General features: G+C 47.1%; 6 protein-coding genes across 6 annotated transcripts; 1 reads left to right on the forward strand and 5 right to left on the reverse strand.

The window, feature by feature from the left end:
* Positions 1-9: 9 nt before the first annotated feature.
* BKA55DRAFT_590077 (uncharacterized protein) lies at positions 10-3,394 on the reverse strand (the record flags this gene model as incomplete). Its single annotated transcript, XM_046195038.1, has 2 exons — positions 10-1,784; positions 3,370-3,394. 2 exons carry the CDS (start codon positions 3,392-3,394, stop codon positions 10-12), a joined length of 1,800 nt encoding a protein of 599 aa, XP_046055565.1.
* BKA55DRAFT_534514 (uncharacterized protein) lies at positions 3,352-4,596 on the forward strand (the record flags this gene model as incomplete). Its single annotated transcript, XM_046189602.1, has 1 exon — positions 3,352-4,596. The coding sequence occupies one exon, from the start codon at positions 3,352-3,354 to the stop codon at positions 4,594-4,596; it is 1,245 nt and encodes a 414-aa protein (XP_046055566.1).
* Positions 4,597-6,085: 1,489 nt separating this feature from the next.
* Positions 6,086-7,445, reverse strand: BKA55DRAFT_499831 (uncharacterized protein; the record flags this gene model as incomplete). Its single annotated transcript, XM_046186689.1, has 4 exons — positions 6,086-6,248; positions 6,294-6,599; positions 6,646-7,132; positions 7,178-7,445. 4 exons carry the CDS (start codon positions 7,443-7,445, stop codon positions 6,086-6,088), a joined length of 1,224 nt encoding a protein of 407 aa, XP_046055567.1.
* Positions 7,446-7,751: 306 nt separating this feature from the next.
* BKA55DRAFT_685030 (uncharacterized protein) lies at positions 7,752-9,239 on the reverse strand (the record flags this gene model as incomplete). The annotated part of the gene is made up of 1 exon (XM_046198731.1): positions 7,752-9,239. One exon carries the CDS (start codon positions 9,237-9,239, stop codon positions 7,752-7,754), a length of 1,488 nt encoding a protein of 495 aa, XP_046055568.1.
* A 331-nt stretch (positions 9,240-9,570) lies between these two features.
* BKA55DRAFT_733958 (uncharacterized protein) lies at positions 9,571-10,952 on the reverse strand. Its single transcript, XM_046201241.1, has 4 exons — positions 10,537-10,952; positions 10,284-10,462; positions 10,161-10,227; positions 9,571-10,109 (listed from the first exon to the last, which is right to left on the reverse strand). Exons 1-4 carry the CDS (start codon positions 10,610-10,612, stop codon positions 9,736-9,738), a joined length of 696 nt encoding a protein of 231 aa, XP_046055569.1. The 5' UTR covers positions 10,613-10,952; the 3' UTR covers positions 9,571-9,735.
* A 1,825-nt stretch (positions 10,953-12,777) lies between these two features.
* Positions 12,778-13,923, reverse strand: BKA55DRAFT_534518 (RmlC-like cupin domain-containing protein; the record flags this gene model as incomplete). The annotated part of the gene is made up of 4 exons (XM_046189603.1): positions 12,778-13,066; positions 13,196-13,377; positions 13,563-13,696; positions 13,749-13,923. 4 exons carry the CDS (start codon positions 13,921-13,923, stop codon positions 12,778-12,780), a joined length of 780 nt encoding a protein of 259 aa, XP_046055570.1.
* Positions 13,924-14,766: the final 843 nt, after the last annotated feature.

Below are 14,766 nucleotides of genomic sequence, written 5' to 3' on the forward strand. Positions count from 1 at the left end.
TCAGGCTCATTATGTCAGTAAAGAGGGCGCGGTTGATCCGACGACAGTTGTTGTTGCCAATTCATCAGCTAGCATCTTTTCCCTCTCATCCGCCAACCAAGCAGGATTCGCCTCAAATCTAGGATCAAGCCAAAAACAAGCCTCGTCTCCATCTTTGAGCATCTTCCGAATAGGTTTCGCTCTAACATGTCCCCCGATATAAAAGAGAGCCCAGCGAACAGCACCAAAGACAGAGACGAAACTATACAGCTGCTTGTAAATAGGATATGTAGCGATAGTGACAAGTCCAATGCGCATATCAGGACGGTGCCAGCAGCTGAGATAGTTGTAGAGAAGTGGAGGAAGACAAGCGACAAAGGCGAGACCGAAGAAGAAGATCCAGTATTCCTTATGCGCGCCGAGAGCTACCAGGACGGGAATACGAACCCAGTCGATGACCAGACAGGCCAGTATGTAAAGGAAGAGACCCTTTTGCATAAGAATTCCTTGGATAGTTCGTTGGCCATTCATCCGAAATAGGTGACGCGTTATCTTCCAGATAAGGCTATGTCTTCCCATTTCCCATGACTTGATTCTCTGCTTGCACCAGTTCAGCCCAGGACCAAGCACAGTTGCTGGAACTTCTGTTGCAAGCGTGACCTGAGCATCAAAAGCAATGCCCTTCCCAAGACGCATGATAGAAAACCCAGCATTCGCATCTTCAGCAATAAAGTCCATAGGATGATATTTCGAAAGAAGCTCAACGAATACATCGCGGTCAACAAACCAACCAGCGCCGTGGGGAAAGTTAACGCCGCATGTACGATTCTCAGCGAGTTTGACCAGACCAGCCATACGGTACTCACAGTCCTGCCAGGAGACCATACCAAGGGGAGTGTTCCCATCTGCATCGGTACCTGCCAAAGGAAAAGCAACGGCTCGTAAGTGGTCGTTCATAAGATGAATAGGATGACGGTAGTTTTCGGGGAGAGAGACATCATCGTCTGTTGTCAAGATGTACTTGTAGTTCTTGGCTGCTAGAGAACCGACGAGTTGAGCAGCGTTCTTTGAACCGATGGGGGACCAGATGTAGACGAGATCGGGATGGAGATTTTTGAGCCAGTGTCGGAAGGAGAGATCTTGTGGGTATCTAGATCTACCATTATCGATGATGAAGATGTCTTGGGGTCTGAAATGGGGATATGCAGACTCGATCACCTTTCTCAAGGCATCGCGATCCGAGTTATGGCAGGGAATGACAAAGGCAGTTTCCCAAGCCCCTGTAGTGGTCACCGCCACACCACGCTCCAGACCACCAGGACATTTTTCATTCACAATCCCCTGCACAACTTGCGAGGGATGTGCCTTGGGCGGGTTATATGGCGGAACTCTCGCAATAGACAAGATTATGAGAAACATGAGAGGCTCAAGAGTAAGAACAATGACAAGAACAGGTAGCATGTAACTTCGAGTTTGAGCAATGGCTTTTCTCATCCAACCAGTAAACCAGTTCGAAATGACAAGTGCAGCAACGCAAGACATGACGAATGCAAGCGCAGCGCCCTTTTTAAGCGTCATCGGGTATATGTACTCTTTGGGGTGGATGAGTTCCCAGAAGGCCTTGGGTGAGAACTGGTTACTCAGTGAGCGCCAGAATCTTGTCCATAGTGATAGCTTTTTTGTGTATTGGGGAGGTTTCTCAGAGTCCGGGATCTTGCTGGTAAGTCTGTCACCAGATAGACTGCTTAGAGATGTCTGAGAGGGAGAGGGTGAACCGTAGATGCCAACTTTGCGAGCAGATCGGTCTGAAGATATTGCCGGCGGTGGAGTAGATACAGGACTGATGGAGGGGCTTGCGGGGGAAGTAGCAAAGGGGTTATCTGTAGAGCGAGTAGAAGGGCTAATGGGAAGAGCTGAATGTGGTTGATCTTGCTGAGGCACTGGGACTGAAGGGTCTAGCCTGGCATGGTAGGGGAGTGTCAGATCCTCACATGAAGGATCTTCGTTGCTCCAAAAGGGATTATTACTCTTGACAGCCATCTAAACAAATGGGACTCTTGAGTATGATTGTAAGGTAGGTAGGTAGGTAAGGAGAGGATGACACTCGGTAGAGGGAAGAAGAAGAACAGAATAACCAGCAGAAAGAGTGACGTTACCAGCTCTTTACCTCCACCGATGTGAGAAGTTGAAGAGTTTTTGAAGATATTGCTACATCACGGCTATCCACCGAATGAAGTAAAAGTACCCATTTCAGCAGTGATGTTTAGAAAATTTCTATTAACCTCATCTTCTCAGCGAAACCTTACGACGAGAATAATATCGAGAACTGCACTTGCGGATGAGCCGAGAGCGTACAGCGGAACGTGGATATCCAAAGCTCCCCAGATCAGTCAGCATTGCCAAAAGGACCGAATCTAGATCAGATTATCTTTGTTGGTGCCTGGTAAAACCGTTCGGGAAGGTGGGCAAGATAGAGTTTCAACGTCTGCACCGTTTAAGCTTGAAGCCACATGGAGAATCCACCTCGCTTATAGCCTTCCCGGCATGGCCGTTGGCGAAGATATCCACCTTCCGAATGTACTGAGGTAGGTCTAGGAACGGCGGGATACTGAAGAGAAGATTATTAATGGTTTTGCTTATGCTTGGCTCTTGGTGAGGATTGATATGGAGAGTAAGTGCGTCATCTATGTTGCTCGACTACATCTGCTCTTCCCTCAGTATAATGATCCTCCCTAGCTGAAATCTTACTCACATCATTTTTAAAATGCATTTTATGGTCTGGAAATGCCTTGATTGCGGTGGTTTGAAATGATGCAGACCCATTGAGTAATCATTGCATCTCAGACAAGGCATCAACAAGTTACAACCCACCAAGTGGATAGCTGTCAACCGTTCCGAGATGAACGTGCACGCCGTTAGTGTGACCGGAAAAAGATCAAAATGCATCTAGAACACATGAGAAACACAAGCCCGAGGTTCCTAACGCCTGCATCATCCATATACTTGCTCAGCTTCCCCGTTCTGTTCGAGGCCGTTATGGAGACCATCCACTTTCAAGTTACGACTTCGATTTGTATTACAGCTATGATAGCTTTTCAGTAAGGCCGTGGACTCGTTGAAACTTTCTCTGTGTTAGCTTTCGGGCGTTAGAACTTTTGTAAATGGTTGCTGTTCAGTCATGCTGTTAGAGGTCGTTGTTCTGGATTTGAGTATATAAAGTAACTGCCCATTCACTCTGATAAACTTGAGATTTATCTAAGTCCTACAAGAAAGTATTTATCTTGATTCACCACTGGAATTAAATATTGCTTATTATATCTCTCTTTCTTCTCCTTAAGCTTCATCATGAACTGTCTCCAATCCTCGGGCACCATGACCCCAATCACGGACACCGCTCAGTCGTTGAAGTCATCATCTCGACCAAGTACTCCCGCAACTGAACAAGACATCCTATTCAGTCGTCCCCCCTCTCCTATTCGTGCAGCCGCAGATGAGTACGTCCTCGTCGTTGGTGGCCTTGGCTACATCGGCAGCCACACTACTTGGGAAATTTTGAAAGGCGGAAGCAATGTTGTTGTCATAGATAACCTCAGCAATGCTTTCGTCAACGTTCTTGACACTCTCAATGACATGACGGACCAACGCTTCAACACCAATCCTCGCCGTCCAGACCTTCACTTCTACGAGGCTGACTTCAGAGACGATGTCAAGATCCAGGAAATTCTATCTCTTTATTCCTCACCCTCTGGACCGAAAATTAAACGTGTTATTCACTTTGCTGCATACAAGTCTGTATCAGAAAGTATTAAGCAGCCACTCAAATACTACGACAACAATGCCGGTGGACTTATCAGGTTCTGCAACACATTATCAAACTTCAACATCAAAAACCTCATCTTCTCATCATCGGCTACTGTTTATGGTTCTCTAGCAGATGCAGGTGGTCGTTTGGTTGAAGAGTCTTGCAGTCATTCCACGACGGAGTGGTGTGATGCTAGTGGCCAAAGACAAACAACTCTTTCAGGTTGCACGGGTCTTACAAACCCATACGGGCGAACAAAATGGATACGCGAGGCTATTCTATCTGATTTAGTCGTGGCTGATCCAGAATGGACTATCACAGCCTTACGGTATTTTAACCCTATTGGCTGTGACGACTCTGGACGTTTGGGAGAAGATCCCCGTGTCGCACCAACCAATTTGATGCCTGTCCTCCTCAAAGTCATGCTTGGAGAGGTAGAACAACTCCAAGTATTCGGTACAGACTGGGATACCCGAGACGGAACAGCTATCCGAGATTTCATTCACGTCTCCGATCTTGCTAGGGGTCATCTTGCTGCCCTTGCTGTACAAGACGGCCAAGGCTTCCAGACTTTCAATATTGGCACTGGAACTGGCCAGACAGTGTACGAAGTTGTTGAGGCTATGAAGATTGCCTCGGGGAGAGAGATTCCCGTGGTGAAAGTCGGACGCCGCCAAGGTGATGTGGGAGTCTGTGTCGCTGATCCTGGAAGAGCTATGACACAACTGGGATGGAAGCCCCGGAAGACCTTGCTTGATAGTTGCCGGGATTTGTGCAGATTTCTGGAGGCGAATGGGACTAAGATAAATTCGTAAAGGAGCTATTGCTAAGGCCATAGTTTAGGAGGGAAACTTTTGTTAGGCGCTATGGATTGGGGGCTTATTTCTCTTCCTTGGCTTGATTTTTGTTAGTGTTATTGTGTTTAGCTGGGCCGAGGAAACCGGAGTTCATCACAGAGCGGATTTGGAAGAAATAGAACTGTCGATTAAACATTTTGACGTCTGCATCTGTGCTTATGCAAGGGTTCCGATTTTGCAGATTTAACTTTGACGATTCCGATCATACGCTCCACTCTTCAGCTGTTAACCCACATGAGGAGGCTGCCCTTCTCGGTTTCGGATTTGATCGAGAGTCTTGCCGTGGGTCTGTGATCTACTCATGGTTAGACATCTGGCGTCTGGGCCACTTGTCGGTCCGTCAATGTTCAGCCCCGTAAAGTTTGTTCATGCGTAAGGACCTTTGAAGAGCCATGTTCAGGGTCTCTTTGGTAATCTCCAGCCTTTTGTCCACATGTGGAGCTGAGTGGCTCCCGGGGTGCCAATTTATTGGGCTCAGGAACCTTGGGCCACGAACTGGGGCATAACGCGCAGGCAGTTTTGCCAGGTCAAAGGGGCCTACGAGGATAGCCATCCAGAAGCAGCTGATTTGGACGCGAGCTCAATCGTGGTTCGGATATCTGGGGAAGTAGCTTCTCTTGGCATCGGCATGTCCGGTTCAAGTGACGCTATATCGTTGACTCGAAGTAACTGAGTAGTTGCAAGCTCCGCAGGGAACATCATTCAGCCGCACCGGATAGCCTCACGCCGTTCGAAGTTCAAACATAAGTTTATTTCAGTATTGTCACGGTGAAAAGTCGTTCTGTGTATGGATAATCTCGAAGCATGTGTTGGTGTGTTTATTGGTGACCATCAGCCTATCTCATGCCCCGTATTAGTGAAACGGTGATCTTGAATAATAAATGACCCGTTGATGAATAATATGATAATACGTAACGCCGTAGTCCATCGGCGTGGCTGAAGCTTTCCAAGTGGTCCGCCCCTTATACCCCAGGAGCTTTTAACATCGTTGGGGTACTCACAGGCCAGTCAGTCAAACGAGTGAGTTCTAAACCCTTTGTAACAGAACATCCATTTATACGGCATTGGAGACAGTCATCAGGACAACTAACTTTCTAGCCAAAAGCTACATCTTAGGCATCAGTGAGGGCAAAGAGTATATTGCCTATATATGTTAATTTGTGTTCTTTACCTTTGTTTTGGGTCTGAAGCTTCTTTCAAACCCTTAACCATATCCCCTTATCACAGTAAAAGAACATCTCTGCATGTATATCCGACTTTCGAGAGATGCTTATCATTGGATATTTTATGCTAGACTAGATTATGAATGGACTGAGGTCCAATGCAGTCGGGCTGTACTCAAGACAAGAAATAGGGTTCCCCAACGAGTGAGTATAATAATAACAGCTTGGAAAGACGGCCTTGCCGGAAGGGCCCAAAATGGATCATGCTACCGCCTTCATAGTGTCTATCTGGCCTTGTTGCTGGCACTTCGAATGTAAGGCTCCAGCGGAAATACCTGAGCATCCGGCGTCACACCCTCGTACAGTTCTGCCCACCTCTCACGTAGCGGCTCCGGAGTTTCCCAAGCATTTTCAGGATCTCTCAACCAAAGACGAAGAAGATGGCGCCTTTCATCGTTAGCCCATATCCAACAACTAGAGCGTTAGACTTACTGCTGAGTTGGCGAGTCCGTAAATGCATCTCGAGCGTGAAATACAGCCAGGTTGTTGATGAACTGCATATCCCCCTTTGCAAAGTTCGTAGAAACACTTAATTTGTCTCCCAAGAAGTGAAGAGCATCGAGGGCTTCGGCTTGAGCTTCTGTGATGGGTGGAATGTCATGACTCCTTGGAAGTGCACCAAATCCGACAAAATATCGACGAGCATACTGCAGAGCTACGCGCTCTGGCAGCGTATCGGTGGCCTTTTGATGGTAGAGAAGCGGACGAGTCGTAAACTTCTTGTTCGGGTTTGCGAAACTGGAAGCGTCAGCCATCTGACCATTAAATATTAGAGTTTTCTTACTTCTCAACATCCCAATTCTGCGACAGCGTGTGAACCAAATCAGGCCTTGTCCTTGCTAACTCATTATAAACCCTCCACGTACTCGCAATCCTACTCGCACCACCCTCTAAGGCCGTCTCAAGACAAAACAGTGAGACAATATCACCGGAATCAGTATGAAAGACCTGTCTGTCAGTAGTATATGCCGGACTTCCAATTGCGCTCTTGTCTCGACCGGCGCTGAGATCCTTGACATGCGTGAGGACAACGTCAGCTGGTTTGCCGTTGAATTTGCTGTCTTGGCGGCCACGCTGTGATGCGATATGTGATGAGATACCGACGTAGATTATGGCGTTTTCTTCGCGGGTGTAATTATCAACGTTGACGCCGCGGATGACGAAGAAGCCGTGGCCTTTGTGTAGCTCGTCGGATAACTTGCGTAGTTCTGAGTGCAAGTTGGGGAGAGGGAAAGTCTCTGCTGATAGATGTCCGAGTGAGAGACCAAGACCTGATCATGTTAGATGAGGGGTATACAAAGGTTAAAGTTGAGTACCTTTAAAATGCTGTAAAGCTCGGTCGATTTCACCAAGCTGGTCTTCAGCCAAGTTGTACGTCCAGTCGTATGTTTGACCAACTGAATCGCCTTCCCAGACAAGATCTCCAATTAGTTGTTTTGGAAATCCATCTGGGACCGAAACCGGGAGGTTCCCCTCTTTGAGGCGCTTGGTAGTCCTGGCCTGGTAGTTTTCGTAGTTAGGAGCGTAAGCAATGTCTGGCTGACCAGGTGGAGGTGCAGCGGTAACGGTTGTTGTAAAAGACATGATGTTGAAGTTATAGTTTATAGTGTAAGAAGAAAGTGTGTCGCGCTCGTTATACTCGACGGTAATAGCAAATGGGTTTAGGTTCATTATTAATACTGGATAGAGCAGGTGGTGGGATGATCTGCATGATGAGGTGATGCGTTACACTGATTGCACCATAGCACATAATACTCTCCAAAATCCTGCGAAATGGAGCAAAGCTCCATATGTAACCGTGTTTAACAAGAGAACACAGCACAGGGCTATCAGAGAGTTAATGAAAGAATGAATCTGTAACACTTGTTTTCCTCAATTACAGGAACGCATTCACTCTCTAAACTCTTCCAACTTAGTCTTCCCATGATACAACGTCCAAGCCCAAAGCGAATCAACAACCAGAATAGACCCGAAACTAAACACAAGGCTTCCACCAAACACAAACTTATAATACCACCATGCGTTGCTGTCGTTCAAGTCGTCCACTTGACATGCGATCGCCCACGGCAGCACATATAGCAAATTGCTTGCAAGGCTCTGATACAAATACCACCTGGGTCGGGTCGCAAGAAGAATCGTCGCGAGTTGAGTTGACATGGCATAAAAGATATAACACCAGTCCAGACTTCGCCACATGTAAGCTGTGACTTTTGCGACTTCGTCTGAGCCGCTGATGTATGATGCAAAGGGCTTTGCTCCGAACAGCGTAAGGAATATGGCTATTGGGACTTCGAAGATGAGGGCGATGACTAATGATCTGAATGCTGGGCGTACGATGCCACGAAGGTCCTTCAGTGATGCTTGAGGCTTTCGTGTGCTGATGTCTACGCGTCTTCTCCAATCTCCCCAGTTATGGCCGATGAATTGCAACGCTGTTGCCTCCAAGGCCTGAACTGGGACCATTATCAGACCCCATCGGATTGTGTTGAAGACACCCCAAGCTGTTGCATATACTGCCCCCAGAGCAACGATGGTACTGACCAACCACAGATACAAGGCATTTCTGACAGCTGACTCGGTGAAGAAGATCAACCCAGGCCGTAGAAGAACTTTGAGCGCGTCAAAGCTTGGACGCAGCTTCTCTTGAGGATCGTGTGGTGTATGCCTCTTGAACGACCAGGTATTCGACCAAAGAAAGTAAACCAGTCCTGCAAAAGCTGCAACAAGATTGCAGACCAGTTGAATAGTGCCTTGCATGTTGACGGTAGGCGTGAAAGAACCGACATGGAATTTCGAAATGAGAAGAAAGTCAAGGATGATGTTAACTGCAAATTTGACAGTGCTGATCGCCAGTGGAATATCAGGCTTGTCCAGTGCTCTCGTCGCCGTCGCTACTGCAGTTTCGAGCGCTCCACTGAACACGGTGAACGAAACGATACGAACATAAGTCAAACTCGCATCGCGGACTTCCTCAGGAACGAAGCTATTCGCAAACGACGACGCAGCCCCAAGAAACACTAAGCTCAGTATCAATCCAATAGCAGACTGGAACGCGATGAGAGTATGCGTCAACTGAAGACGCTTTCCAAGCGACCTCGATGCTTTATCGCCAATGATGACCCATGCTGCTCTCGGCAATCCCTCATTGACTGCCTCGGAAGCAGTGTTCATGTATGTATACGCATCGGTGAGCACCACCATGGATGAGTCAATGTTTGCGACCCATAGTTTGGATAAAGTGCCGTATAATGCGGGGAGGATGAATGATGCGAGGTTGAAGAGGAGGGAGCCGGTGTAGTGGGTGCGATGGAGGGCTGAGGATGAGAATGCGGAGGGGAGGCGGCGGATGCGACGCGTGATGCTGTTGAGAATCTTCATTGCTTCGCTGGATCTCAGGTCATTTTTGGAAGGAAAAACGGTACTGTTTGCTGATTGAGGAGAGCAGAAGGATGATTGAGAGGGGAAAGCATTGTGTAACCGAGAATGAGGGACGAAATACGGCGTAGCCAAGTGCGTGAACCCCTCTTCAGCTGGTCGGCCTCCCGCATGAAGAGCGAAGCCGTTAACGGCTAAGAGTAAAATGATGGTAAGACTGTTTATCAAGAAAGGTGTTTAATAGCAATAAGGTATCTGGGCAATGCTATGCCATTTAATATACCCAAGCAGTAGCACAAAGTAACCAGCAATTTAGAGCTCTACATATTTGTATCGCATATTAGATAGGGATATTTCAGTCTCTGCCCTTACAGGTCAGATAGGTCCACTAGCAGGTGTCGAAATTCGAAGCATAGTTCTCTTCCAACCCTTAGGATACAGCAGATTTCCCCTAATCACGAGCTCATTGCGGCCTGACGATTATCTAGCTTTATCAACTTTAATCGCCTTGAAAAATGAACCCAGGTTCCTCAGGCGAAACGTCTTCCCCAACCTGCTCATAGATGCGTTCGAGTCTTATATCTTCCACCAGACCATCCCCGGTCTTTATCGCCTCACTAGCCAATGGAACCGGGGGCTCTTGGCTCGAGAGAGCCACGGGTGGCGGATCTTGCGAAGACGATACCAATGGATGGAAAGATGGTTCGGGGTTGTTGATGAAGCACTGTTCGATCGAAGTAGCGGTGACGATGCTGGTCTCTATAGAAACGACCTTTGTGACCGGCACAATCTCTCGGACATGCTCGACTGTGACGTTCACTGTGATAATGGCGGGTTTCAAGTCAGGTACGGTCATGGTTTCTCGACAGTGACCTGAGGTTTCACGTATCAGCTGGGTCTATGAGAGGAATTTCTTGCACATACCTTGTGTTTGGTTGTTGACGGTCACCACCTTGACCGATTTAATGACAACTGTTTGAGTTGGGAGAACCTGGATTGTTTGTCAGCCCGCAAGGCTCGATGGAGCCTCCTTGCCAACAAACATACCTTCTCTGTTGTCGTTGTAACGTTTTGGGTAACGTATACGGTGCTGACAGGTGATCGAACGATTTTGATATCTTCCATGATTCCGCATTGCTTGATATGGCCACCGCATTCGACCATCGTCTTTTCATCGACAGATCGTGATGTGCTGTTTTCAGGATCCCATAAAACAGTGGTCGATACTGTTTGACACATATTAGGGGAGTAGGTGAACAGAGTCCAAGGTAGCATCCAAGGACAGAGGAATGAAACTTACACTCCTCAGTAGCGACCAGGCCCAAGAGCCACAGCAGCATGGCGGCGAAGGATCGCCAAAAAGGATTGGCCAGCATGATGAAGTACCGTATATGCTAGGAATCAGAATTATAGAGGAGTGATGAGGAAGTCTGTTTAGCGAGATGTGAAGCAATGGAGTAAGTTGCGAATTGTAACAGAGGTAACGATCAAAATTTATTGACAATGAGAAAGAAGGAGGAGGGACGAGTGAAGGAAGCGAGACTCGAGAGATGATGCCAGATTTCACCCAAATCCTCCTGTAACACAGACAAGACATTCGACTCCCATTTCTGGACATGTGATGATTTCTCTGATCTAAATCATCATTATTCTAATGATCCAACACAGCTGAAAGGAACAGTGAGCCCTTGCATACGAGACGAGGCTTGTGATATGAGTCCGAGAACAGGTCTCAATGCAAATTAGCTACCTCAAGCCACAAGTAGTAGAATGAAGACAGGATTTCTAACTATGGTAGAGTATTGGTGGACAAATCGCAATACAGGATGGGGCAGAAATGTGACAAAAAGAGTGGCTTGCTTAAAATTTCAATGGTAGGGGACGATGTACACAAGGCGACGGCATTTATTAGACCCTTACATTAATTAAGGAACGGAAATGATGCGATTTGTCCCGTGGTACTTCATTTACAGTTAGGTCGTTCCTAAAACGGTTGGGATATATCGGTTGTGGCTGGCGGATATGGCACATGGCTGGCTGGAGCTCAGTGTGGTCTAGACTTTGACTTTTAAGCCGCAATATGCAGCATGAATTAGTTCCAGTTAGATCTCACAAACTCCAAAACAGGAGATCACTGAAAAAGGACAAGATTGGCAGTTTTGTTGTCCAAGACAGAGCTGAATGCCCTGTCTGGAATGAGACCTCGTGGGGCCGCATGATATTCATGATGGTTCCACAAAATGTGATGACGCCGGAAGTGTTTCCGTTCTCTTGTTGCTTATGAAGCTTCGCTCTCATCACCGTAATCGCCAAGAATTAAGCACAGCAATAGCCTAACGAGTCGACAAGGTATGTGATTCGGAGGCCGTAGACTGACCAGTGTAATCTGAGAACGTCGATCGTTTCTAAAGCCCTTACAGAGATTGCGATAAATGGCTTGATCTCGGGCTGGCTGACGTGAAACCTTGATTAGTCGAGAAACGAAGCCAGCAGTCCGATAAGCGCATGATTCAGGCTAAGAAATTGATCCTTGGCGTTAGTTGAATATTGGTTTATTGGTAAAGGATGCTACAACCAGGGCAATGGCGAGACACAGCTCAAGGTCTATTATCAGAGGAACTCCAACAGGCTGAGCCTTTCGTACAGCGTCCTCGCCGTTGACAACAAGTGGTCTCTTCAGGAAGACTGGTCTAACCGAACTGATGTCACCCAGGCTCATTGAAGGGGGGCAAGAAAGTGCTTTAGAGGTCTCATTCATCTGTTTTTAAGCAAAGCTGGAGGGTTTTGAGTCCGCGCAGAGATTTTCCCCTACCAGATGATGAATATGACTTCAGTAGTGGATAGCATTCTCGCTTTCTGTTTTAGTCGACAATTGATTCTTAACCGATTTACTTTATGCCATTCGACACAGAGCCTCTATGCTTATCAGCTTCGACTGCTGTTTGCAAGTGAATGTGAACACGAGAATAACAAAGAGACTTCAAATTCCTACTCATAAATCCGGCGAATCGTGAGGTGTCAGTAGCTGAGTAAATCATGGTTCCCGAGATCAGACTTCCCGCGGGAAGTTCGTGGCAATAAATCCGGGACGTGGCAGGCAGGGTAGTCAAAATAGACCCCACCCCCTATCTTATCTCGATTCTCCATGCTACTCGGCCGAGACTGCATTTTCGGCGTTCAGGTGCTCCGTGAGATCAGATCTCTCATAACCTAAAGTCCTGCTGCTGTACGGTCTGGCTTCCCCCTTTCACTATTGGGGTGATGTAAAAGACGTTCTACAAATTCCTATAGACCAATTTTAACACGGATAAAAGAATGGAATTACCGATTTCTGAGAACCAGTTCTTCCTTTCGTTTTGTGATGCCACGGAACTCGCTTGCCCAGGTGCCTTGGTATTTGTTCTTTGCCTGTTTGCGAATGCTTGGAGCGTATAACAATACTTGATTGAGATGTCAAGTTCAACATCGCCAAAAGATATCCATACACGCTAGATTTATATCGATTGCGTGCGACACCCTTGCCATGCTTCAATACCAGTGTCTACTGCAGACCAAGACACTTGAAAGCTTTCGCATAGCTCGAAACGTCAGGGTCACTATCAAAACCCACAGAAATCACAGGAGCCGAGTATTCCTTTCCAATAGCCTCCAGAGCTGCAGGGAAACCAACACCATCGCAGGTTATATACAAGGATGCATAACGAGTAGTCGCCGCCAGGGTAGCTGCATTCCCAGCGGGGATGAAAATGGTCTGGCCTGTCTGGACTTCCTGTGCATACTCTCCAACGTCAACCCTAAAAGCTCCCTCAACGACGGTGATGGCTTGGTGACTAGGATAGCTGAGCTTGGGCAGTTTGGATGGGATCCGGTTAGTTCCTTCAATGCGAGATACCACGAATCAGTTATGTGTCTGCTGTAAACCGACCAATGGCTTAAAGAGGAGTCCTGCGGCCGCATACTTGGGACCGGCGTCTGCCTTGAGAAAATATGGTTCTGGCCCGTCTGGGATAATGTTGTCGGTCGGCAGGCAGAACGTGACTTCAGCAGCGGGATGATCTGGGACAGGCACAAAGTCGTGTTTGCCAGGTAGATCCATAAGACGAGGAAACAAGGTCTTAGTCGGGTCCCTTGTATCTGGCGTCTAATACAGGACACTATCCTCGGGGGCAATATCACCCATTGCATAGAACATCTCAATACAATCCGCAGGAACACTTGGGCCCCAGAACTCTGAATGGGTACCCAAGATCTGATAACGATGTATGGCCCCTTGTAGAGACATTAATATCCCAGTAACTAACATAGTGAGAAAAGCGTTACGCTTACGGGTGGTGCACTAGCCATGTCTCCTGGATCGAGAGTACGGCCTTGGTCATTGGCCCAGACGTTCATTTGACCCTTGGTACAGAGAAATATATCATGTGCATCTTTGTGGTAGTGGAATCCAATAGGAGACCCTTCTGTAAGTCTCGAGGTAAGCTACTGACCACTTTTCCAGATTGCTATACATACCAGAACCGCCTGATGTCACTAATCCAAAAGTGTTATTTGTCTCCTTCGCGGTTACCATTACTCGGACGACCGAGGAGGAAGAGGGTATATCAGCAACATGCCCTTCGAGATATGGAATCAGGTAAGCTTCATCGGGCTTGCCTGGGGGGACTAGAGTAGTCTTAATGCCGGCCATGGTGATGATGAGAGGAACAAATTATAAGTTAATGAAGCGCAGGAGGACTTATAGGAAAATATGGCAGGCATATCAATTCTATATATTTTCTAGGTACTTAAGTTTAAATGAAAACAATTACTGCAGCGGAATAGGAGGATACTCGTTGGTTGGTGAAAACAAAAAGGTTGCGGGGTGATATCTATCCAGGGAAGATGGTGTCGGGGACGGTCCGGAATATGGAGCCGAAATCCAGGACCGAGAACCCAATTACAATGTGGCGAGAGAGCAGTGTATCATAAACTGACTTTGACGCTCTAAATAATCGGAGAGAGGCATAATAGTACAACGAATTCTAGTATAATTAGTACTCCGGATCCAAGGTTGCGGGCGGATCGGAATAGGAGAGCCAAGTGGGTACTTCGGAAGTAGGCTCGGCACAGGGGACCTCCTCCAGCATTGAGTACTGTAACTTTCAACTTGATAATCACTATTAATATGGTTACATTTTTATTGACTTCCCGTTACTTTTATGTTGAACCTGTTTGCGGTCCGCTCAGAAATCATGGCATGGAGCAGACTGGCGAATATGTACAGCTATCTATCGGTGCCTAATGTAGACAAAGGCTAATGGCTACTCATAATTCAAGGCAAATACATTCGGTCGGTAGGTAGAATGTCGCCTAATCTTTTAGAAGGTTCAAGATTTTGTAGCAGCCCAGCCCATGACCACGATTGACCGCAGTTTGAGGCCATTCAGACTCAACGTCTTTCCACATCGGAAGATCGTTTCTGCAACCCTAGACACTGATCTCTAAAGTATGGCTTATAAGACCGCAAAGTATGCCACATCTCTGATATTTT

The sequence above is a fragment of the Fusarium redolens genome, assembly GCF_020744475.1.
Source record: "Fusarium redolens strain MPI-CAGE-AT-0023 chromosome Unknown BKA55scaffold_2, whole genome shotgun sequence".
NCBI classification, from domain to species: domain Eukaryota; kingdom Fungi; phylum Ascomycota; class Sordariomycetes; order Hypocreales; family Nectriaceae; genus Fusarium; species Fusarium redolens.